At 43.5% G+C, this 26,573-nt stretch overlaps 1 protein-coding gene across 2 annotated transcripts in view; it reads right to left on the bottom strand.

Moving 5' to 3' along the window:
- Positions 1-26,573, bottom strand: part of adamts18 (ADAM metallopeptidase with thrombospondin type 1 motif, 18) — a 62,853-nt gene that overhangs the window by 15,814 nt on the left and 20,466 nt on the right. For both annotated transcript variants that reach the window (XM_030413455.1, XM_030413456.1), the window contains 11 exons: positions 25,820-25,925; positions 24,971-25,108; positions 24,714-24,867; positions 22,201-22,296; positions 20,215-20,363; positions 12,434-12,606; positions 11,258-11,388; positions 10,633-10,756; positions 10,219-10,463; positions 1,919-2,039; positions 195-321 (listed from right to left, as the gene is read on the bottom strand). In XM_030413455.1, coding sequence (XP_030269315.1) covers positions 195-321; positions 1,919-2,039; positions 10,219-10,463; positions 10,633-10,756; positions 11,258-11,388; positions 12,434-12,606; positions 20,215-20,363; positions 22,201-22,296; positions 24,714-24,867; positions 24,971-25,108; positions 25,820-25,925 — 1,564 coding nt within the window. The remainder of the gene's footprint in view (positions 1-194; positions 322-1,918; positions 2,040-10,218; positions 10,464-10,632; positions 10,757-11,257; positions 11,389-12,433; positions 12,607-20,214; positions 20,364-22,200; positions 22,297-24,713; positions 24,868-24,970; positions 25,109-25,819; positions 25,926-26,573) is intronic.

The raw sequence follows: 26,573 nt of genomic DNA, 5'->3' as shown, positions 1-26,573 counted from the left end.
AGGCAACCTCTAGACTGTTCGACCGCAGTGTGTGTGTGTGTGTGTGTGTGTGGCTGTAATAAAAACAGCACCTCAGGCTCCTGAAAATTTGGCAACACAAAGACACAAGCCACATATCCCACAGCCAACTTTAAACGAAGAAATGCCCGGACCCCCCACCACCCCACACACAAATATCACTCTGCAGCACTTACTATGCAGGGCAGGGCTGTGTGTTGCAGAGATGGGAGCCCAGTGTGGGTTTGGTGTGTGGATTACACATGGTGGAGTTGACCTGAACCTTCTGGTCCTGCAGACAGATCGCCTTGGTGGAGATACGACCTGATGGAAAATCAGCAAGAGAGAAAGACAGAGCTTGAGGCAACCAGCGTGGAGCTGCAAGGGCCACAATCAGGAGACACACACGCACACACCCACACACACACACACACTACACACGCACACACACACACACACACACACACACACACACATACACACACACTTGTCAGCTATCTGACAGCGGAGCTGGGGGATACTGTGAGTCTTTAGGGACCAACAGTCTGAACTTCTCAGTTGACAAAGGTGCTTTTCATTAGCCTTAACACACTTCCTGAACCACTGTGGACTACAGGAATATAAAAACACATTCACACACGCACAAAGACACAGATACAACATACACAGATATACAGATTAACATCTGACACACATGCCATGGAGCATACACTTGGGTTCTATCACACTGACACGTGAAAATGCACATATTTCTGCCTCTTTTGTGTTCTAACTGACCATTCGCTAAGCCCCGCCCCCTTTAGTTACAGTCGTTACACTTGTCAAGCTTTCCTTTATCACCAGCACATATGCAGTTTGCAATGATGATGGTGGCCTAGATACCACTCAGGTTGAATAGTAAATAAAAAGCCCTGTGCTACATTTTTAGATCTGCATCATAAAACAAATGCAAGCGTGCTTGTTTGCTATGAGACCAAAACATGTTTAGTAATGATAGAAAAAAACAGCAACTTAATTTCAGAAGGGCAAAAATCAGGTTGCTCACTTTTAGTCGGTAACAGTTAACTTTTCCGGATTCAATTCCGGCTGTCACCGAAGGATTTCATCAGCTGGATCTAGATAGCTAATTAAGATAATATCATGCTCCATGACTTGTTTGGAAATGTTATCTCTGCCAGACTTTTCTTTCCAGCTGCCTTGTTTTAAAACAGAAATATTGTAAAAGGGCTCTTAATTATGCACTTGATGGCTACATGCTGTCATGACTGAGGATAAAGCTTTAACTCCCTGGCAAAAAGTCACCATTCTTACAAGCTAAAGAAACAGCTTGTATTCCAAGGGGAAGCCAGTGTGATAAGCACTGTAAATGTAATAAGGACCAAGGAAACGTCACACTTGTTACATTCTATTGCACTTGTATTTGTTTTAACAGTATGTGTTCACTTTTAATCTTACAAAAGCTTCAGAGTTAAGAAATAGTGTTTGGCAAATCAAACTCTATCTACAGTAACACTGACTTTGGTTGCTTGGACAGCTAATTACTTACAATCTAATTATGAGCTGAACTACCTTACTACTGTTGCTGCACTAGTTGGCCAAATGTGTTAGCCAGATATGCAAATGATTGCATCTTGTTTTTGAGCAGATAAACACCCCGTTTAATCTACTTACTCATTATTCTGCTCTTGTATTTTGGGCTAGAAATAAAGAAACCACCTTCCAAACTCTACACCGCGTACCAGTGTGTCCCCAGCTCCGTGCACATGCCTATTTATAGTTGCTCAGCTTTGATTGGAAAATGACTGTTCAATGAAGGGGTTTAGTGAACGGTCAATTCATGTGGCATAAGCAACACAGAGTTCTTCTCGTTACACCGTTAAAACTAACATGCACAGGCCTACATACAAAACCACAGTCTCACCTCCAGCACAGGGAGCCGAGCAGTCGGAGCGCACCACACCCCAGCTGTAGTCGGGTTTCCTCTCAGTGCGAGGCAGGGTGTACTCCCACACCACACCCGGGTTCTTTCCCTGCAGCAGGATCTGTCCGGCAAGAACACAGTTAGTCACAAAGGTTTCCCATGTGTGAGGACAGTTTGCCTTTCAACCTTTATCCATCCAGGGAGAGCACACATCATCCTGTTTGACAGCGACATTAAACTGAAAGTCAGACACTTCAAACACTTTATCCCAGCGGCTCCAGGGGTTCAAACCAGCAACGTCCCTCCCCTCATGCGGTTCCTCCACTAATCAGAGGCTCAGTGGTGTATGCCCCCCAGATCCCCTGACTGCATGTCGAAGTAACTTGGCCAAGATACTGAACCCCACATTGCAGTCGATGGGTGTCCATCAGTGCATAGGAAGCTTAGGTGTGTAAGTGCTGCATAGCTTATGATGGGCAGGTCTGCCTGTTACATGGTAGCCTCTGCCATCAGTGCATGAATGTGTGTTTAACGGGTAAATGTAAAACATGTTGTAAAGCATTTTGAGTAGTTGGTGGACTACAAGAGAGCTATAAAAATGAAAGTCTAGTCACCATTCCAAGGCACACAGAGTGACACAGGAAGTCAGTCAAAGATATTTGGGATCATTTGGCATCTCAACAACACATGAGGTGTCTGCATTTGGCCCGGTGCCCCACCAGTTTTGTCTTCAGTTTGGGCCCTCCAAAAAAAGTTGAGGCACCCCTGCTCCAGAAGCATTAAGGAATGTGTTGCTTCCTCTCTGGTCCAAACTGGATGACCACACTATTATAAGGTCATTTGTTTGGACAGAACAGTACGCACATGAGGGATGATTTCCTTTTTTTTTTTACCACATCCTTTATGCTGGCTGGTTATTCTCTGTTACCTTTCTCTGCACAGGAGATTTATTTGGATAGTCAAGTCAAGCAGAGACTAACGCATGAATAAAAGCAGACATACCCATTACAGAGAGAAGCATCAGGCTGTCATTACAGCAACCCCATGACGATTCACTGCCATGGTGAAGAACTTTGTTTGAGCTGAATTTACATTCAGCTCCTGGTGTTTCATTTTAAACAATTTCAGAACACTGCCCTGGATTGTGTTCAGTGTAGTTACGTCCCTTGGTTTAGTTCAGGTTGGATGGGTATTAATTCTCAATCCATTCAGCAAATTGTATTAAATCCAACTGTCAACAGCCATTCCAGTGCCTGACAAACGTATCAAGTCTATCAATATCTGCAATAACGAGCTCTGACAAGTATATTTTCTTTGGATTATGTCCTAACGTACAAGGAATCTACCCCTAACCATCCAACTCAGTGAGCCAAGCGCCTCCTGGGCTCAATCCACATTCAACAGTCCTGGGGCGCCTCCGCAGATTGGACCAATCACCTTCTGCTACACCGTTACTGTTCCATGTGAGCAGTCTGCCCAGCTCCAGACAGCAGAGCGAAAGGGGAGGTGTATGGGTGGAAGAGGGCGAAGAGGTGCCTTACATCCGCGAACATATCTGCATAATGTTGGTGCAGTGTGTGCAAAGTTGTTCACAGCTTGAGTCAGGAAGTTTCTTAACGTACTTTGTGTCTGAAGATGGGGCACATGTCAGACTACGATGTGCAGATCTCTTCATAACCAATGCTTTGACCCAAACAAACTTAAGCTGAAGATTCTGTTTAATATGCCTTAAAGGTCCAATATTCTGCATATTTTCAGGTTCGTACTTTCAGTTTAGCTACTAGAAAATGTATGAATGTTTTATGATTCAAAAAATTATTTGTTTCATGCTGGCCATTACTGCAGCACCCATATTCACCCTCTTCTTCAAAGCTCTATTTTAGTGCCTATCTCTGTAAGCCCCTCCTCCTCAAAAAGCCCAGTCTGCGCTGATTGGTCAGCTATACCAAGCCTGAACATGCACCGCCCACCACGTTTCCACCTCAGCTCTGCCAGTGTTTTTACTGGGGGCTGGGGGTGGGGCTGGGGGCCCAGCAGAGTTTCTGAATACAGGCTGTGTGCTTTTCTATGTCAATTGAGATTTTTGATACCCTCACAGCATTTGTTAAGCACCTAGGGATGTGTTAAAATAAAAACAGACATGCATATCTCACTTTCTCCAATCCTGGACCTGAGATTAAATGAAAAATCCACACAGTCTTATAAGAGTACTTCATAGCTATCGCTCTTTCCCTAAATCACATAATCATCATGTTCTTCAGCCGCAAATCATGTTGTAAATGTGACGTTTAGCATTTCGTCTAGGACGGAGCCTCCTCTGGGGTCTAAACTAGAGGTTGTCTAGACTAAAGTGGTGAAATTGTGGCCCTGACCTCTCCTAAACTGCACAATAACTGGCAACACTTTAACACCCACACTTCCTTTTCTGATGCTTCCCACCCCAACCAAACCCAAACTCAGCGCCTTGAAACAACGGCCACCACTAACCACGCTGGGACTTTTTGCTTATCCAAGCAAACCAACTCTTACCAACATCCCTGCTCCTTCTCCAAACACAGTGATGTGAAGCAGCAGCTACAGAAACAACATTCAGCAGGATTGTTTTAAATATATATATATATATCTCCTTGAAGCCTTGACACTTCCTGCATAATTGATCTTTCTTTCCTAATCCATCCACAATGCAATGCATCCAGCCATCCATGGCGTTAGCGTTGTCTGCTTGGAGAGATGCTAACTTTGGAAAAATCATCTCAGACTTATCCAAACTGTCTCCTCTCCAGTTTTCCAGTTGGAACAACTAGAGTCAAAGCTCATCCCTGCCTGACAACCAAACACACAAACCAGTAAGAACAAAGGCAAATATCCTTCTTACCCATCCTACAAACAGAAGTCCCACAATCAGTGCTCCTGTGAATTCTTCGGTAGTCAAAGCAAACTAACGAAAGTAAAATACTGTCTTGATATCTGTCACAACACATGAATCTAACAAAGCTTTACTGCCAGCAGATGAATGAGCCTTATCTGGAGTGACAACAGGAACTACTGTCAGTAGTAATAGCATGAGGAAAAAGAATTCAACAGTCACCTCTGACACCCGGTAAGGGAGTTGCCACACACAATTTAATCACTGGATGTAACCCTAAATCTGATTGTAACCTGATCAGAAATTCTCACGCTTTTTTCTCATTGCTCAATGAATCATTCCACATAACCGGCAGACGGATCCTGACCTGTTCTGTGTTTCAATTTCAAATTGTGATTTGTAATCGGTGTTACCTGACACAGACGTTGCAATGTTACAATCACACAGATTTAGGTCCTGGAACACATTTATCATTAAAAAAATCCCCTTCTTTCAGAGAAATGTTCCATCTGACCTGCATGTTGGACAGCTGTCAGTACAAAGACAGGACACTACCAATGAGTCTGAGTTCTATGCTATAAAGAAGAAGTCAGTCTGAGGTGCAGATCAGAGCTTTACTCAATTCAGATGCATTTTGGAACACTTTAACCTGCACACTGTATCATGTGTTCTGCTTTGTGATTGGATGTTTCATGCTGAAATGCACTTTAGAAGTTGTGTATGCGTGACTGAATGTACCTCCCACTTCAGTCAAAGGATCAGATATCTCCTGATGCATTTGTCTGTCCTTTTGATTGACGATTCAACTAAGGGAGCTTCATGTCCATCCAAGCTGCAGAAGTGCTTTAACTGTGAGTCACGTAACACTGTCTGTTGGAAAAATGAATGGGACTTTTACTCCCAGAGCCAGAGGTGCCTCAAAGAGCTTCTCTCAGTCACAGTGCTGTTAACAGTGCAGAGATATGAGAATGAGGATGAAGCCAGATTTGATTGGTTGTCATTAATATTTCTATATTTAAATCAATCACCAGTTGGTAGATCGATTCTTGACATATGTGAATAACATACAGACAGACAGAGATTCCTTTCTTTCCTTTTGATTCCTTTTGTTTTTAGGCACCTGAGCAGAGTGAACAGCAGCTCTACCATTCACTGTCTGAATGTGAAAATAGAAAAAGGGTTACACATTACTCACTTGACTAGATTTTTTAACCTTCCTTTGGCTCAAAGTTCGAGAAATCTTAACTCTTGGCAAATGTTTGCAGTCCCTGGATGGCTATTATTTTCCAAAATGTCTACAAATATCAACTTTTGTTATTTTGGTCCATTGAAAAATCATATATATGAAGTGAAAGAAACATTTATTGTATGAGCCCATTTCAGGACGAGGGGCCTGTCATGTTTATTCGAAGCGCTGTATTGTAGGCAACTGGACGTGTTCTGGTTTCTTGACCTCTTATCCAAGTGTGAATGGTTGTTAAGCTGTCTGGAGAGGGAACAGTCATTCACACCTGGACTCACCTGGTCCTGGCTACCCACATGAAGGTCGGTTGGCACAAGTGGCCCTCATGACTCTGAACCTCAGAGCTCACTCATGTTCATAATGACTCCCCTCAAGTTAGTTAGAGCGTCTTAGATGAGAGGCGAAATGTCTTCAAGAAACTGAAACACAACGAGTGTCCAATGATATAGAAGTTAGAACTACCATGACCTGGGTGACTGAGAACCTTCATCAATCTGTCATGTTTATGTCGTGTGATTGATGTGTGTCTGTCTTCCTCCAGTGCACCATCAGACCACAGGATGTCTTGGTTTTCACAACCCGACCACCGCACCGCTCATCAAGTCATATGAGACGATGATGAATTCACATGTGGTGAACACAGAGATCAATCTCACTTGTGGACTCACAACGTGTTGCACTGGACTGGCATGACCTCGCAATGACATACCACAAGACTGTCTATTCAGGGGGAATTACCCTGTTCGGTATCCGCTGAGACCTCAGCCATATGTTATGTCTGTTCACTCCACCTTCTCTTGTTAGCTGTGTCTTTTCCCCCTTTCCTTTACCCCCCCACCAGCTGAGCAGCTGTGCAGATGTGAGCAGCTTGTCACAGCTTACGCTCACACTCCTCAACATTTGTTTTTCTTTGAGTCTTTCAAGCTGAGTAAGGCTCTGGGAGTGATCGGTGCATATAACCTCCCCCGTGCACTCACTTGGCTCTTCTGTGACAGCGCCAGTTAAGTAGAATGTGTGAAACAGATGAAGATCATTCTGCAGTGAAAAAAAAATCCGCTCATTTGGCTCTTTTCATTTGCAGTTAAAGTCCCTGTGACCTGACCTTAAGTTCTCACATCCAAAGAGTTCAATTGCAGAATTCTTAATCTTTTAATCTCGCTCTCCCCCCTCTCTCCAGCCTTCTCCCTCTATCAACCTCTTTCTCCTTTTTGTGATTACAGGACATACTTATAGAGATTATGCTCGTGTCATCTGCAGATCAGCAGCATGCTACCGCAGAGTGCTCTGCTGGACAGATGTATGGCTGGGACACACCGACAGGCAGGAAGAAGGAGCACTTTCAAAGTGGCCAAGTCCCTTCTTTAAAGAATATTTAGGGTCTTTGCATCTTGGGTTTGGGTTATCGCTGCATTCAACCAAACTAAAGTGTAGGAATGCATTGACATCTCTACCATGAAGTATGACAGTGCAAGAAACATCAATGAACTAACAAATGGCTGTAGTTCTGTCCGATTATCAGGAAACCTTTGGATTTCATTAAAAACTTCATCTGACTGTTCATGGTTTTTTTGCGCTATTTGACATTTGAGCAATGCCATCACATCACAATCTAACCACCTCCACCAAGGAGGGTTTGGTTTTCGTTCGTGTTCGTTTAGTGGTTGGATTGTAAGCAGGATTACACCAAAAACTACCCAATGGATTTCCACCAAACTTGGATGTACGATGGGTCAGAAGAGACCCCATTAAGCTTTTGATCCTGATTAAGAGACAGATCCAGGAATTACTTTTCACTTTCTTCAATATGGTGTTTTTGACACTGTCCTTAATTTCTCAGTGAATAATTAATGAATCTGAATGAAAAATCCAGCAGTCTAAGGTTGTTGATCTATGAGTGACACCAATTGGATGCTGATCTGAATAATACTCTGTCTCTAGCAGACTTAAATTAGTTTTATGTGATACTTGATAGCTGTAGAAAATTTCATGGCAATCAATGTAGATATATTACAGTCTGGACCAAAGTGGTGGACCAACTGACCGTCTGACAGACCGACATTCCAAAAGCCGTGCAGCTAAAAATAAAAGATTCGTTGTTTATTTAAAAAACCTAAATTGCCCCTGGATGTTACCATACCCAGTGAAAGCAAGACTGTGGAATTACAGAATGAAGAAATTGCTGAAGCTGAATTTTTTGCAAAGAAATAATCCATTGCGCAACTTCTTCTTGGAAGGATGATTGATAGATTGATGGAATGATAGATTACTGTTGCTTGTCTGCATCTCTGCAAGCATTCATCTAGCAGAAGTGAACAACAATGGGCTGTCTAGAGCCAAATACAACAGCTACTCTGCTCTTTTTAAAATAGCTACCAAAACACTCAGACATTTCCTGATGGCCAAACAAGTGACCAGCCAAGCGCTTTCGAAATATCACACTGGTATTCCTGCTGGATTTACTGGCCAACCACTCCTGCTTTGACCGCAGAATTGCAGTAGCCCAGGGGATTGAGGCAAGACTAGCTTTAACACGACTACCGCTTCACCCATAATGAAGGGAGGTAAAAAAACAAAAGTCTTCTCTTCACCTGGTTTCCACTTCTGTTTCCACAGCTTGGGGTCAGAGTTCAAGAGAAAATAAATGCTTTCGCTGACAAAGTTATGTGGAAAGAACATCCCACACCTCCCACCGCCATTCACTTAAACCTACAGGGCTATAAGGATAATGACTCGGCCACTTGTCCAATATTAGTTTTGCTCTCGGGAGGATACGGCTGTCCAGCAACACATTCTGATGCATCAAGATGGGTAAAGACTTGCTCTCCCCCCCAAGCTCCCATTTCTGACACACCATTGATTACAAAGGAAAGTACCATCAGCTCATAAATCACCTGCTATAACAATGCAGGACATCTCACTCCAAGCAGCCAACTGATTTTATACTTTTCATCCCTGCCGCTATAGGGCGGTTGACTTAGGGATTTAACTCACTCTATTAGCCTCGAATCACATGGCTGCAACAAAGCACTTTTGAGCTCAGTGGCCATAGGGGCCACATCCATGGCTTTGAGTATGTGTACATGGACAAACACGTGACTGTGCTTACCCCCGGAGCCAGCAGTACCATGAAAGGGAGCCGCACATAAATAGCAGCAAGCTTCTGCCATGTGAGAGTGAGCTGAATAGTGGCACAAAGGCTGATTTAGACTAATTGTGCAGCATGTCCCTCTTCATGATGCCCACATCTTTGTTCCCCGTCATTCAACAGATGCTCAAAGGAAGGGTTCAACAAACTTCCCCAAAACAAACTGTATTTCCTCACTAACCCTTACTAATACCTGGCCTTTGATTTGAAATATCTGCCACTTGAATTGTAATGTGAAGTTCATTTTAAAAGCAAGCTGTGAGTTTGCTCTGAGTGGGAGAGACCGAGCTCAAGGGGTTCTTATTGAACTTTCTGACATACATTCATGTGAAAGATGATGACAAGGAGTAGAATCTAGGTTCTCATGTAAGTCAGAGTTCAAGCTCTCACATAAACACAAACACACAGACACACACAAATGGCGGCACTTCCAATTGTTTTGATGGTGCATTATTTTGAAATCCCAACAGTCCAAAACATGTCCGACTGTGACTTGATCCCTTATTCTGAAAACAAAAGCCCTCACTCTCACTTGTTTTCCTATCTTAGTATATTTGGTCATGCAGGGAGTAGCCCTCATCAGGTAACCTTCGTTGTCATGGTAACAATAGCTATGTGACCTTGGTTGTCTTGTATCACTAATAAATTGTGGATAATCATTTAAATGGTTGGCTTTGACTTTAATGAAGCAGATATGAGTTTTACCCTTATCTTCTTTCTCTCTGTCGCTCAGAAAGAGGACAGCTCTGAACAGGACAGCCTGTTTGAACCCCTCAAAAGCTCTAGATTCTCCTGATTATTGCTTTCCACACAACCAACCCATCCCCAGGTCATCCCTGACATAACGAATCACCAAACACAATTAATCCCCTACAGAAGCATTACACACAGCTACAACCACCCCTGTTCTCCCTACCACCCAAACCTCTTGTTTCATCTCAGCCTATTCATATCCAGACATAAGAAAAAGAGGCGCGGCAGCTCTGCCAGGGACCCTGTCACTGTCAATTACTACAAACGGACATCACCCGGCAGTGGCGGCTTACTTCAAACACCAGTGTCTCATTAGTAGGTCCAGCGGCATACAGGCTCTCCGGCTTGTTGAAAGAGCGCTGGTAGTCAAACACGGTCCCACCAAAGTGGAACTTCCCCGGCCAGTCAACAGTCCAGTCCCCGGTCAGGTAGTACTTCCTCTTAAGGGAGCGGACAGCCAGGTAGCTGGTTGAGATTTCCATTTCCTGAACGCGAATGCTTCTTGCCCTGGCTGGGACTATAACCATGGAGTAATACTCTGGGCAAACAAAGGAGAAGGAAGGAAAAGTCCATGTTAAATCATAGATATCTGTGATAATCTGTTATCCCTGGTTTATCTCTTAAGGTTCTTGACTTTATCTCTGGTCTAAGTGTGATACTGAGTATGGATGGAGTAAATCAAACAAGAAAGACAAAGACAAGCTCACCGTTAGCCCTGTGTTGGAGGGTGTATTGACCCTTGAAGAACTTGCAGGTGGAGTTGTCTCCCTTACAGACTCCGCAGGCATCCAGAGAGGCCTTGGAGCCCAGGATCTGGTCACAGCCTACTGCCTGCACACACACACACACACACACACACACGTGCCATCAATGTGGACAGAGCTGGAATTAAGAGGATGTCTGGGGGAACTTTAATTCCTTTATTGTCAACATTGGGAGTTCCACATAGCAACCGCACCTGACATCTGGATGGTAAGGAATATGTATGGCATCAACATGAATTCTTTTTACAACTAAACAGGTTTTCAGGCAAATCCCTAATTAAACCAATGATCCAAATCTCTTATTTTGGAGTGAAACTGAAAGTAATCACACCAGATGTGTCCACTATAGTCTTGGTTTTCGTTTCTAGTACGTAAGAATTCATAAACATTTGACAAACATCATTTGAACTTTTCTAACATTTGTCTTCCTTTCGAAGCAGGTGGTGCAACTTCAAATCCATCCAACTGCATTGTGCCACTTGATTCTGACATTAACTTAACTGTGCATGAAGCCTGAGATGGTTTTGTTAGCTATCTTTTTACTGCACAGCGCTGTGAATCCATGTACCTCACACACTCCATCAATGCAGACATCTCCTTTGTTCTCAGAGCAGGAGGTGCCGTCTTTGACCTTGCTGGACATGGCGAAGAAGAAGTCGTAGTCTTCTGCGATGCAGTACAGCTTGCAGATGTCCTCATCTGCACAGAGACCAACAAACATACAGAAACACTCATATCAATAAAGATCAGTAACTGTTGCATTAAGGATGTCACGAAATTTTACTGATTCACCAAAGTTCTCCCATGAACCGGTGAATCTAAAGTTACCGTGGCTACTGTACTGCAACCTGTTACATGTACAGTACAGTACAGATCCTGCTGGGCCGGAATTAGAAAAGACAGGAACGGACTATGAATGCACCTGAGGGTATTCCTGCGGGGCTGTAGGTTTATTTTGTAGTTCAGATCAGTTATCACAGGCAAGTCTCTACAGCCATCTTTGATTAAAATAAATGACAGTGAAGGTGACTTGGCCCAAGGTCCTAGAAGGCAGTTCAGACTCTGTTCCTCTCTACATCACCTCCCATTCATCAACAGCTTAAACAGGCCTGGGACGGCGGCCAAACACACTGCTCTCCTTCAGTGCACCCTCTCTGTCCCTCGCTCTGTGTAACAAAGCTGGCCTGTAGGCTTCCTTTTTAAATCTATCCCCACTGTGTCAAAGGGTGCAGGTGGCTACATGCCTCCCATGCACATTACACACAGCGATCGTTTCCTCCAGCTTTTTGGCCCTAATCACTGCAGCAGTAAATAGAGGTTGGCATTACAGAAACACTTTACAAAAGAGAGTCAGACTAGCAGAGTACAGTTGGGTGCAGAATATCGACGGAATTTAGACAAGAAAAAGCTTGCCCTGAGCAGTCTGCGACTCTCTGTGTGTTTACCAGTGCTGTGTGCTTTGAACAATGAGGTTTCTTTACTTCTGTATTATGAGCAGGGAATAAAGTAAACCATGGGATGTCTTCATAATCCTTGGAAAGCACTGTGTTTTCTAAAGAATCTCTCACATTGTATACTAGTTAGAAAAGATACAAAGGAATTTAAGAATATGTTTCAACTCTCAAAGGCATTTGCAAGATAAAGCACCCAAAACATCATCAGTGCAAATACTAAATTTAACTTTAATGAACCACAGGAGTGAACATCTTTAGACTTGAGTCAGATATCAACTGACCAACCTTACCGTCCACTTTGGTGTAGGGCTTCCACTTGTAGTACCAGCCCCTGAAGGGCTTGCTGTTGTACTCAGCGCACTGCTGAGCCCGGAAGTCCACAGCGTTCAGAGGACACGGCCGAGAGTTGCACAGCTGGTTGAGACGGCTTGACCCCGAGCAGAATTTACCATTGTTCTGTGGCCTGAGTGGAACACAAGAAAAGACAGAAGAGAAGAAGAAACAATGAAACAATGAAGAAGACAGATACATTTTCAGAGATATCCTGCTCGTTTTATTACCACAACTTTACTAGGTGTCAACAAGATGCCTATCTAAAGTCACCTGATGTAACAACTTAGATACAGACAAAACACAGAGAGCTGGTCAGGGAACAAGATGAACAGTATATGTGGGACAGAGTAGAAATGTGCTCCACTGTACTCATCACAACACAGGCTTCATACGGTTCTCATGTCAAGGTATATCAATTATATGAGAGTGCAGATTTAAGGCAGATTTATGCCTTCACATGTATTTTATACACAATACGCTGCTGCAAGTTTCATTCCAATGATCAACAACTGGTGGCAGCAACATGCCATGGCGTTAAGAAGAAGACTGCAAGCTAGTAAACAAGGACATAAACAGTGGCTCAGTTCTGATGGGAATGACACTGAACCCTCAGAGACTTTGAACAATGTCCAAGGTGACATCATCACACTAGTCTGAGTCCAGGAGGTTGTTTGGCTTCTAACCCCGTCCAAGGAATGTAAGGGCACATTGTGATATTTTCAGTACTACTGTATGTAGTTCAGTGAGCTGTTTGTTGCCAGATTATATAAAACAGTTGTTGAACATATGTTGAAGAAAAGACCCCGTCCTACATAAAAATATTAAACAAACATACTGCTGGTAAACCAGATATGTGTTCACATTTAAAGGAAACACCATCCGGCCTAATGCATGACTCCACTATCATCGCCGTTTGCGGACTTATGGAAAGTATGGTTAGGGGCTTCACAATGCCAAATGAAGAGACCTTAAAAATTTGCTGAATTAATATTCGAATGTGGAATAAAATGCCTTGAACATGCTGTGAACGTAGACGTCGCCTCTGTCTGCTTGTAAGAAAACTAAACAGGGTAGAAAATGTCGGATCATCATTTCAGGCTTTCTCTCTTTGATTTTCCATGATCCACAACAAATGGCAGCCTCGCTTCATCAAACACACCTCCTATCTGTCAGTGTAGGGTTAGTCAAGCTCAATCAAGAATGTGGTTTAAAAAAAGCACTGTGAAGGAGAAGTTTGCATACGCTGTCAGATGTCTCCACGCCTCTTTAACCACATGGGAATAACATGGCAACGTAAACAAGTAATGGAGCTTTTAAATGCCGTTATAATGATAAAAGCGATCACCACTTGTTAGTCAAAGACAAGCAGAGTCTTGACATTCAGTAAACATCAAGATGCCAGTTCTGACTTCCCAGGCTTTCTAAACTCATGCCAGGCATTCCGACCCAACCACCAGCAGAGAAAATTGAGTTTAGCTATTTACTAAAGTGGTCTGCAAACACACAGAGCGAGGAACCATGCTGATCAAACATGTCCAATAAAACAAACTCACTAAGTGTTACAATGTAATGAAGGGCTCTGGAGAAGGAACTGAAAAGTGCCTGATAGAAACAATAAACACCAGGAGGCGAACACACAACTAGTGATAATTCTTTTGAATTTCGCCAATGAGGCATTATTGAAAATGTCTGCGTGAGCGTCAGCAGCGGGGGGCAGAGGCAAAAAAATACATGTTGCTTCACTTCATTTTTCTTTTAACTCCAACCATTCATCCCCTCCATTCAGACCTGGACTCAATCAAACAGTGACCGAGCTGCCAAGAATGATAGAGCTCCGTTCAAGGTGTGTGTGTATGTGTGTAAATCTGCTCCCCTTGGTTATGGGGGGGAGTTGGCCCAGGTTTTCGAAGGCCTGATCCTATTAAGATTTAGCGGCAGACAAATGCAGCACATATGGTAATGTGCTTACGGCAGGCCAGTGGGGGACCACGCCGTGCACTCCGTCAGCCGAGGCCTTTTGATCAGAGGCGAGCATTAAAGAGGGACAGTTTACTGCAGAAGGGAGTATAATGCAATTCATGGATTACAGACAGTCGGTTCTGAGTTTCACAAAACTCCTGATTCCTCTTCTTTGTCTTCACTGCTCCTCTCCCTACATCACCCCGCATCATTGCAAATTGTAAATCTGCTTCCAACGACGGGACAGAAACCAGATATGACAAGTTTTCAGTTTCTGTTTGAGTCATTCCTCTTCTGTCTCAACACTCCAGCTCCAACGCAACCCCCAGGACCCTTTAGGATGCTTTAATGTACCAGGATCCTGATAAATCTGCCCGGCGACAGAAGCCGAGACTGAACTACTGTAGGTCAGAGGTCATTGTGTCTAGTCTCATCACCTGTTCCCTGCCTTGCCCCTCTTGTAGCATCCCACATAGATCCACTCCTCTGCAGTCAGAACTCCTGTAAAACACCTTTACAAGTCTGCTGAGAGCCTCCTCCACACAGGGTCCTATCTGAGCACCATCGCCCCGTCATCATACAACCCCCCACGCCCTTTAAATCGAGTGTGTGACAAAATGTGCTCCCCACAAAACCAGGTCAAGATCGTGAACCTAATCTCCTAGGCTTGTTGGTGAGGATTAGGATGACTGTGTTTGATCTGGCAGGTGGTCTACAGGGAACGGAGGGAGGATGGGAGAGGGAGGGAAAGGCGGGGAGAAGATTCATTTTCCGTCTTGGAGCGACTCCTAGAAGGGAAGGCTTTAATCGGCCGATCCCATAGAACTCTTTTACAAGACGGAGCAAAAGATACATGCTGGCCTCGTAAAATGGATGGGTTTGTGCAGAGTCAAATGAAGGATTTTAAGACTTCTCCTGCTGGGTGAGGATTTTGTAGTAGGGCAGAGGTGAATATGTATATGCCGTCATATCTGTGATGCCAAACTCTAAATAATGCATTTGCATTATGAGAGATATGGATTCCCAAACATGCCATTTTAGGCACATACTGCAAGTTTGGCAGTTTAAAAAGTGTCACGTGCCAGAGATCAGTGAGGAGGACAGCTCAGACAGTCCAGACAGTTCAACTCAGTGGTGAAGACGACATTAGACACAAGCAGTCAGATTCGGGCTAATCCTTCTTGTTCTGTTCAGATTAAGAGCAAAGGGGGCCCTGCCAAAATAATCACAGATTACTGGGGACAAACACAGTCTGAATGTCATGAGTCAGGGACTGAAACGTGACTCGGGGGTACATCATGCTGTCAGTATAAAGGTCTGAGTGTGTTCCGGTGGCGGAGGTGTTGTGGTGGAGTTCAGGGAGGTAAAGAGATGCCATTATTACAACGTACTCCAGCCTAATGTTATTGTCTTCACGTGAGCGTTCTTGAGTGATCTGACAACTACTTGGATGTACTTTGATAATGTTATCAAGTCTTAGCATGCCTGGATCCCCCCCTCTGTCCCACTGACCCCATAACTCACATTTGAGCAGCATCAAGCCATATTTTAGCGGCTGCTCCTACAAAGCACTCTTTAGTGCCACAGGAATGATAAATGAACTTGACAGCTAACCTGCTTTACCCTCTGTGGCTCTTTATGGTCTGCCAGTCATGGTGTATAATGTGTATCATATGAGAGCCGGTCTGCCTCAGAAAACGTTGTGGTCTTTGATCCCTCACAGGGATTAAGAGAAGGGTTAGATGTGACAGACAGAGCAGCCGAATCAGTTTCTGCCCAGCTGTTAAGTGAGGAGTGATGAAACCAGTAGAGTGAAGAGGACGACAGACAGTAGTAGACGTGTTTGAATATCTCAACAGACTCCTTAATGGAGGAGATGTGATTGAGACAAAGAGCTATACTTCTCCAGAAAATGTACATACACTGAAAGAATACGTACACTCTCTGAATACTGAAAGAAGATGAACTGAGTCAAAGATCTTTTTATACACGAGTCATTTTCTCAGAAATACTGTAATGTAGCCTAAATCTACATAACTTGTAGAAAGGTGCATAACAAAAGTATCTCTTATTATGATGGTGAATTAATAACTTAAAAGGTTGTCCTGTCCAGTCTTATTGTATTGTTTTGTTAAAAAGTCTGAGTTCTACAGCGTGTGACCAGCATTAGCAATGTTAACTGATGCTATCAACCCTTAGCAACTTTAAGTTCGCTAGCTAAAGTTAGCAATGTTCATGTTCGCTTGCTAGCATTAGCAACGTCAGCTATCGCATCAAATTGGCAACTACTTGAGGGGCCAGATGATTCAAACAATAGGGGGGTTTGTGACTTGAATGCAATGCTGCATTTAGTGGCTGAATGTTAATGGAAACGTGAAAGAATGTAAAGTTTCAGTTTAAACGTGTAAGCTCAATGACTTTTAGGTGTCAATCAAACTGTAAATCTTAAGCAAAGCCGAAGTATCAGTTGGATAAAAGGGCTCAAAGAAGAATCGGTTGAAGATAAGTTATTGAAAGGAGGTGAAATCATCAAAGAGCAGGTGATCAGTGGACCTGGACAACATTGTCTTAGAAGATAGCAGAAGATCTCCTAAAAAGAAGAAGTAATGACAGCTGCGAAACCACCGACTGATGTGTAATGATGAAGATGATCCGTCAGTTTGTGGAAAAAATGGTTAAAGTGCTTGAAATGTCAGTTTAAACTGAAGCATTGAGGACAGCTCAAGAGCACGTAATGGAAACGCAGCTGGATTATGAGCGCTGACCGTTCTGATCCTGCTCTAATTTCTTGACACTGATTCTAGAAGTTGCATTATATTGCTCAGGTGCGCCGGTTATTTTGTCTTGCCGTGACTTGTTGTAGGCTCTCGTGTGCAGCATTTGACTGACAACCATGGAGATTTTGTCAATGACTACATGAGATGAAAAGATGATTGCATGACGTCATTTTGATATTCCCGTCACGTATGCAGACTCTGCTTGGCTAGAACACAGTCTACAAGTGCAGCAGTAATTAAGAAGGCAACTGTGCTGCTAATATCGTTGTCATGACAAACACATCTCACCTGCACCTCTGTGAGGAGACACGTACGATTGGATGTGACACGCCACTATGATCTAACCTGCTGTGACTAATTCTTAAATGATGGCAATCAATAAGTGAACGGACCAAACAGAAGATCCTTTGTGATGAAGTTTGAGATCCGTCCACCAATCAAGGTGGTGCAATAGCCTGGGATGTCAGCCATTAGTCATGATTCTACTGGAAACTTATTGTGGTATGAGTGTCTGGTTATATTGAGTGTGTAGATGTGTGTGCTCATGGTCGAATATGAGTTCTATGTAGCAAGACTGTTTCCTTGTATAGTTGTGGAGCCACAGATTGATCTGTAAGGATACTTCTGAATGAAACATGCGTCATAAAACAGCAAGAAATGTGCTTTTTTAAACTACATATCAAGAGTTCCTCAAGTTCTCTTGACAGCTGGCTAATAACAAAACTCCTTCTAATAATGTGTGTTGACCTTCTTTCTATTTTATTGGCCACTAGTGAAATAAAAAAACACTGTTAATTGGTTCCACCTTCCTGATCACGACTGTTCCTCAGTTATAGTACGGAGGAAATTGCTAGTATAAACACACACACTCTTCAGGGAGAAGACTTTAAACCCTTAACAACAATCAAAGTTGTTCAAGCATTGCAAAGAATTACAACACAATGTCAGTGTTTAACAAGACCTCTGTGAGACTGCTCGTACAGTACAGGCACGGAAGTGGCTGAAATAAGTCCTCTTTCTGAATATCACCTTGCAGACTTCCATTGTCCTGTATTGAACTACAAGGGCCAAATAACTGCAGGCCAGGACGATTGATTAGCTGACAGACCGACAGTGAATCTAGTACTGTATTGCAGTGGTGTAGGCAGAAATGGTACTTTAGGGGGGGCCAGTGACAAATTAGGTGGAAATATGGGCTTATAAAAACTAGAAACAAGGACAAACTGAAAAAACTATGACAATTTTTCTTTGCAACATTCTGCATTACTACATGCTAAACCAAAAGAGCTCAGTCTATGAAGGCTGTACACAACAGTATAGACCAAACCTGTCTATTATATCCTAATTCAGGCTAAACATATATTTGCCCCGGCAGAAAGGGAAGCATATCTCCACAGCGCCCGGCACTGTTAATTATTTAATCTGCACATGTAACACATCACTTTGCATTCATTACCGCCATCGTTGCTTCAGTGTCTTGGTCAGTTCATGGAAAACACCAAATTTTCTTTTCACAAATCAACAGAAAACAGAAATCAAAGTATGAAAACACCCAGCTGAGCAACGTTTGACATGAGAAAGAACAACATATTCCTTCATTTCTATCAACCACATACAATGAAAGCTGGTTGAAATGTAGCTTCTGTGCAGAAACAAGAGCAACCCATTTCAAATAAACAATGTAGCTTTCAACAGTAGGCCTATGTGGCTAATACACATTACTTCCTGTGAAATCCCATCATGAGCAAATATGAAGCAACGCAAAATCAGTAAAGCAACAACCCTACCTGCAGATTCCAGCTGCTCATTTTGAGCATTTAGGCTCATTAAAGTTCAGTTTCTGGGCAGCTGCTCTGGACAATTTTGGATCCATGGATCATATTTGAACATGACTAGAAAGTTCCCTTTATTGACAGCGTCTGCATTTTCCCTGTGAACACGTAGGGGGAAGTCCTGCTTGGCACAAAACAGTACAATATCCAGAAAGACTTTTAAATGGTCTTGAATCCTTTTGATAAATGTCTTAGAAGCTAGTGAGATTCAGTTGATGGAGGCTGTGGCTTGTCTTCTTTCTCAACTCAAAGAACTTCAGCCATTTTTGTTGCTGCGACGTTAGGGCAGCCCTGCTGCAACCAAACACGTTCCGGGCTGCAGGGTTCCTTCAACAGTTCCGTTTTAATCAAATTAAACAAACACAAGTTAACAATAAATCAAGTTATATTTATCTATGTTCTTCCATGAATGTTATGTATTTGTAATGTATTTTCTGTGACAGAATATATTTTGATGAAACTTGACTGGGGGGGTCAGTGAGAAATGTGGCCGGGCCGGTGCCACCCCGGCCCATTACTGGCTACACACCTGCTGAATGTAAGAAAGTGAAGCAAAGGCCTTAAAACATCTAATGAATCAAATAAGGTGTTCTGTGGATAACAAAGAGGGACTGTACATCTGTTATGAACCACAACATTAAGGCAGGATCTCTCATTTTCGTGTAATGACATGCACAGAGCGCACTGCTAACAAAGAGATATGCACTGTGGGATCTGGGTCTGCAGAATTATGTAGAATTACGTTTGTGTGAGTGAGCAGCAATGGGGGGACGTTCTCTGACCGTCTTGGCAGCTTTGAGAGAAAAAGAGCATGCTATTAGGAGATTTTCCTCGTCTGGAGCATGGGGAGAGATAGTCTGTCTGTCTGGACTGTCAGCCTGACTGATGAGAGCCGTTATCAGGCGCATGTGTGTGAGTGTGCGTGCAGAGTGCGAGTGTGTGCGTGCATGTGTGTGCTGACAGCTACCTGGCAGAGAGCGCGTTCAGGTGTTCAGAAAGGAAAGATTTTAAGACACGCGGCTTTCAAGAATTGCTTTCTGGCCCGAACTGCAAGTCACATTCTCATTGTAGAAACAAGCGCGTGACAACATGAATCTGTTTGCCGCGTTAAGAAGTCGGTGATGAATTAGATTAATGGAGGATTATGTGAGTTTGTGCACGTGTGTTTACCTTGGGCTGGTGCAGGAGCGCTCCCTGTACATGACCCCTCCTCCGCAGGATCTGGAGCAGTGGGACCACTGCGACCAGGTGGACCACTGGCCGTGGACCGCTCTCGGGCCATGCTCCCCGTGTTTGACGCACTGACCCCTGCGACACCACTGGAGAAAAAGAGAAAGAGAGGGAAATGAAAGAGAGAAAGATGCACAGAAATAGCTTTCTTATCAGGACTTGAGCATTGGCCCGAGCTTCTTGCTTGAGTTTTCTGGCTTGGACAAAAGCCCAGCAGCACACCTGGACACTCAGACTCTTAAGCTGCAGCCAAGGCACCACACCCGGACCGGTCCGAGCCAAACCTACAAACACACATCACCACCTCTGTCCCTTACTGATATCGTGTTTCGATATGTGTTTGGCTGTTCTCTGTCCAGCTGGAAGAATCTCACTTCAGCTGTCTCCTCTCCTTTTTTAGTTACTTTAGTTCCTGAGAATACTTTAACCAAAAGGGCGATTGTGGTTTATCATAACGTAGCTCCTATAAATTCATAGCCTTTGCTTCTATGAGTTATTACCTGTTTTTACACACTGAACTTATAACTGCCATGTGGGAACAGAATGCCACCACCACAACAAAGTCTGACGGGTGGTAAACATCCCAACAGTTTATCTAAACTGCCCAAAATGTCAGTCATTCTCTCTGTTAGACAGCAGAGCTACAACAAACACTTCAGATCAAAGTTGAAGTAGGAAGTCGGTATTTAAACTGTGATGTGTATTTCCAACTGACAGTTTGAAAATAGATGTTTTGCCCTAAATACATACTAAATACTAAATACTAAATACTGCCAAGGTGTCAGTTTGTTGGTTATTTTGTTGGTTTGTCAGGAGGATCACACAAAAACTGCTGAACAGCTTCCACAAAGCTTGGATGGAGGAAGGATCTCGGTCCAGAACAGATCACATGAACTTCTGGCATGAACAAGGATAACAGGGACTCATCCAGGAGTTTCTTTCTGACGTTGGGAAAGCAAGAAAGGAAAACATTTCTGACACTGGGAAATAGGGAGTTTTTGTTATTTTCCTAGGGAAAAAGCATGGACGTCGATGAAAACATCTGATTCTTGATTAAGTGGCTGATATCTATGAGTACAATTTGATGCAATCTTAATTAAAGCCCATCATTCCTTCAAAACACAATGCAGATTATGATTTCATCTGCACTGTTCTGTTGTCCAAGTGCTTGGTTGTAACAGTTCTGGTGAGTTCAAGATATGGTGAAGCAGTTGTCGGCGGTTTAAAATATAAGGTGATACAGAGCTACTGAGTTTGATATCAGCCGAGGTATGCACTCTACTGAGTGCCATGCTAGTTTTCTCTTCAATAAATCTGACTGGGTTTTTTCAAAGGAATCATTTTACATTTGGGGAAATAAGTTTACTCTCTTTCTTGCCAAGAGTGAGATGAGAAGATTGATACTCCTCTCATGTCAGATAGCTTAGCTTAACACAAAGACAGTGAGCGGGGGGGAAACTGCTAGCCTGGCTCTGGAAAAAAGGAACAAAATCCATCTAGCAGCACCTCTTAGGCTAACCCAGCAAACAAACTCAATGTGGTGTGCTGTGGGTGCCTTACTGTTTCCTATGTCTCAGCTGGGAGAAGCCACTACCTGAGGTGATGTCACAGCCTCAAGGTTACCAGGCAACCAGCACAGACACGCTAGCATACCTCGCTAGCAGTTTCCATACAGACCAGCAGCAAATCGTATTTTCCACTTAGACTACTTAATACTTAAAGCATCAATGACTGTTTTGTTTGTTTATCCTCTTGTATGTTTTGTCTGTGGTCATTCATATTCAAAACATATCCATACCAAGAAAAACTTGTTTGTCCATTTATTGCCAGTTAAACATGTGTGTGTGGTGTCTAATAAGAGCGCTGGTCAAGTGAAACTGTCAGGAGGCAGATCGAGTGGGCGGCTGCTGTGTGACTCTTCCTCACCATATCAGGACCACAGCCGGTGCCCTCTGCAGCAGGCATGAACTTCGTCTCACACCGGTGTCCTGTGCGGTGACACCACAGCGACTTGCAGATGTCCTGTCAAACACACACACACACAGACACAGACACATACACATCCTGTCAGATATGGTGCTTTTTGTTAACTGGAAAAGGTTTCATTATGACCATAAACTTTTGGCATCACGTCCCGCCCCTCCTCCCTCTTCCTTGACCCAACTGCACCTGCTTCTTGCCAGGACCACCATCACGCCGGTCGATCAGCCTCTACCGCCCTGATAACCGGGGATAAGCTTCTCCACAAAGCCTCGGTGTCAAATCTAATTACTGTACTTCTTTAATGAAACGAGCTATAATTGCATGTGTCATCTGACCCAACAATACAGAGACAGAGCGAGTGAGTGAGCACAGAGGGAGAGCCGGGGTCGAGAGATAGGCGGCAGAGTCTGGCAACCCGCCCAACTGCAACTGGCAACAAGAGGAAAATGAAGGAGAGACATCTCCGGTGCATGTGTGTGTCGGAGACTTTGTCCTGATCATCTTCTCCCACAGCGAGCAGGTGGTTGGCAGCCACAAGGGCACGCTGAAAATCATTGTATATGAGCCCAGCAGGGACAAAAGCAGGGAGGAAAAGTGTGAAAGGCAGCTCCAAATCCGCTGTTAATTAGAGTGTAGGTTAATTTACCACCCACCCACGTTAACACAGCTTTAAGAAATGCAGATGTAGTATTTTATCTTCTGTTAGGGAAACATAGCAGGGATTTAAAGAATCACCAATGCAATGTCATGTGCGCTAATCCGTCATATATACGATTTGGCAAAGTCCATTTCCCAGCAATTACAGCCCTGGAGAGGAAACCCTGCAGTACTTTGAACAGCATTTACATGTGAATCGACATCTCTGAATGCACCCAACGTAAAGGCTTATACCAGGAGCACAAGGCTCGGAGGGGGGAGCTCAGGGGGAGGCTGGGGACCCCCATTGAAAAGATGGAATGCACTTTAATGGAGGGTCAAACGTGGGGGGTTCAAGGTTGTTATGCAAAGATCATGCTAATTAATAAAGTGCCAATTAAACACTCCATCGTTAGCGCTGTAACGCAGACAATTGAAGCTCATATGTGATCCGAGTGCTCCATCTCATTATCGGGGGCTCATCTAGTGAGCGTTGGTGAAGGCAAAGGGACTCATGAATAATACTTGATGTGGGATTTTTGGTGTCCATGTAAAACCAGGACTAAACAACTGCTGTACAGATTCGGTTCTTTGCAGCTGCAGGATGCAGGATTATTCTAATGAACTATTGCAGGAATGATCTTCCCTCCTTTCCTTTTTTGCCCTAGCGTATAGTGCTGCTTTCTATAGGATCAGATTGCTGCCATTTTTGCCAAACTTTCTCCAAAAAAGAGTATATAATATTGACTATCAAGAGAGTAGAGCCAGACCAACATCACCAATATTAGGGAGAAAAATTAAATTCCAAGACAGATGAAAGAGAGATGAAATTACAACTGTGAGAGTTTCGTAAAAAGGTGAGGACCCAAAAGCAGACACAACGGCTGGCTGGTTAGGAACAGAATGCAAGCTTTCATAAAGTAAGCTAATAGTTCAAAAACTGTAGCAATAAGCTTTTCTGGCCACTGCTCGGCATTGGAAGAGTATGTTAACACAACACAGACGTATTATCACCTTTGATATAGTTGATATTTGACAAATCCAGCAGATTTCAGAGTTTGGAGTTTTGGGCAGTTAGAGTGATGACATCTACCTGATGAATGCAAGTCCAGTAAACACTCTTCTTTCAGCTGTCTCCACTAGCTGTTGAGGGAACTATCTAGCCCTTCAGCTGCTAATTGCTCCACTTTCTCTCCACCAGCTTGTTAGAGTTGGCTGATTGGACGAATAGAATCTGGCGCCGAATTGGACTGCATCACTGGTTGTTTTTCCGGGGATTGTTGTCCTTCTAGTTTGCCAGTTTTATGGTCAGCCAAGAAAGACTGAGTGAGAGGACCTGCTCAGCTGAGGACTTTCATCACTAACATAACCCAGGAGCACAGAATACAGCCAGAGGAGGAGTGAGCACATGTGCAGGTTGTTGGCAGGTGAATGGAACAAGCCAGGTTACCTTCCAGAACTCTTCTCTATGGACTATCCTGCCCACTGCACATGCACACATATATGAATATATCGGCAGTCTCTGGCTGTTGGGCTGATGTTGGTCGGTTGGAAATGTTTCTCAGATTGTTTTGAACAGAGGAGCAGTGGTAGTGAAGCAAAACAGCACAACTGTGGGCACAAAAGGCATAACAAAGAGCTTAAAACTGGTTTAAAGCTCCGTAGAGCCAGAGGGAACTGCAGGTGATACAGACGACAACTCTCTGAAGGTTCATCAATGTGAGTGAACCCTCTCACAGACGAGCTGTCAGTGTTAATATATCATTTTCGATGATAGCAGCGTAAAAACGTGGTGAAAGTGCATAAAGTGGAAATCTCACCTTGACAAAATCAAGACCGCACAGTTTGGCCTTGGAGCCAAACTGCCACTTGCACTGTGTGTCTGCATCATACAGCTGCCCGGGAAGCTGTTCGGGGTACTTGTACTGACCGATCTGCTTCGGCTCGTCCACCAGACAGGATGCCTGGGCTGTTCTGGTGAACACAGCAAACCACCCGTGTGTCAGAAAGAGAGCCACAACAACTCACTGGCAAATGTAAAAGTGTTCCTGCACTTGCATGCAGCGTTGAGGCCTACCCAAGGAAGCGGCTGAGGTACTGTCGACTGCAGGTGGACCAGAAGAAGACCCCGTTGTTTCCAGCCAGAGTGGGAGACATAATGTTGCCTTCTGTTTTGCGACAAGGGTTCCCCTCGCCATCGTGGATCATCCCAAAACTGGAGGGAAAAATTATACGTTTCTGTCGTGATGCTCAAGCTGATGTCATTCCACCCCCAGCTTTTTTATATTTTACACTATATAATGAAAGGAAAATACAGCGTGGAGGAGAGAGTCATCTGAAAATTTCAGTGGACAGCTTTAGGCCCTAAGTCAACAAGTTTCTGGGCATGCCTTCGATTTAGCTGGCTAAACTCATACAGAGTTTGCAGCGTAAACATATTCTGACATATCATCACCTGGGCGACTTAACAAACACACTTTGTCGCTAGTTTATGTTGTGAGTGTGCCAAGTAGCGAGAAAAGTTTTACCACAACATAGAATCTAAATATCAAAAATAAAAGTCATCCCATCTCAGAGGAAATGTAGAAACACAAACTCAGAGCCGCGTGGCCTCGGGCTCTTTCCATTATTCTCTCATAGAGTCGCAGAGGGGATGAAGTAGTGCGCTAACGTAATGCTCTTACTGCAGGGTTTATTTGTTTCTTTAAATCAGACCACATTTATGTCATTTAATACACATCAAATACAGACACTCACAGCAGCAAAGAACAAATATAGCAAGTGGTGCAGTGTACCGCTTCAAAATGGCTCGAATGCCTGACACACGTTCATTTGTTTAATTGTACAGGTACAATTTATGTGTCAGCTTTGATTGTGAGAGCAGTTTTATAGCTGTATCATACAGTACAGCTTTTGTTAAACATACTTGTGTCCAGACTCGTGAGCGATGGTGAAAGCCAAGCCCAGCCCCGTATCCTCATTGATGGTACAACTCCTGTACTTGCTGCACATTCCACTGATGGGGGCGAAACCTGCATAGACAAAGTAACGGGAGAGGGAAAGTGTATTTTATTTGGTTATTATCTACACCAGGGCAGTAGTTAATGATCATTTTCAATATTGATAAATCTGCTGATTATTTGCATGATTAAACGAGTACTTGATCACTCAGAAAATGTCAAAAATGTTCATCATATTATCTTTAAATTGATTCTTTTGTCTAACAAACACTCCAAAACCCAAACACTCTTCATTTGCCAAATGAGAGACAAAGAAAAGGAGCAAATTCTGACATTTAACAAAGTGGAACCAGAAAATAAATATCATTTTTCACAATAATAGTTGGCATTTAACTATTTGAGCAAAAACTCTATACTCCAATATACTAACTGTGTTAAAAGCACAAGCTTAACAAAATCAAATCCTGTCTCTTCTGCATCTGTTGAAACCTCTGACAGACTTGGCAAACGCCAAACATCTGTCATATTTGCATATTGCATACATACATGCATGGAGGAGCGTTTCACACTGGATGTGAAGTGCAACCTCATAATCCCCGGCCAACTTAACTGAAGTTTGCTCCCAGGCATTTATAGTCAATCACGTCAGATGGCTACTGCTGATGGTGGAGCTGCCAGCATTAGGAGAAGATAAGCGATTGCAGAGTTGGGGTTTACAGT

This window comes from Sparus aurata, chromosome 4 (assembly GCF_900880675.1).
Source record: "Sparus aurata chromosome 4, fSpaAur1.1, whole genome shotgun sequence".
NCBI lineage: Eukaryota > Metazoa > Chordata > Actinopteri > Spariformes > Sparidae > Sparus > Sparus aurata.
This window is presented reverse-complemented; position numbering and strand designations above follow the sequence as displayed.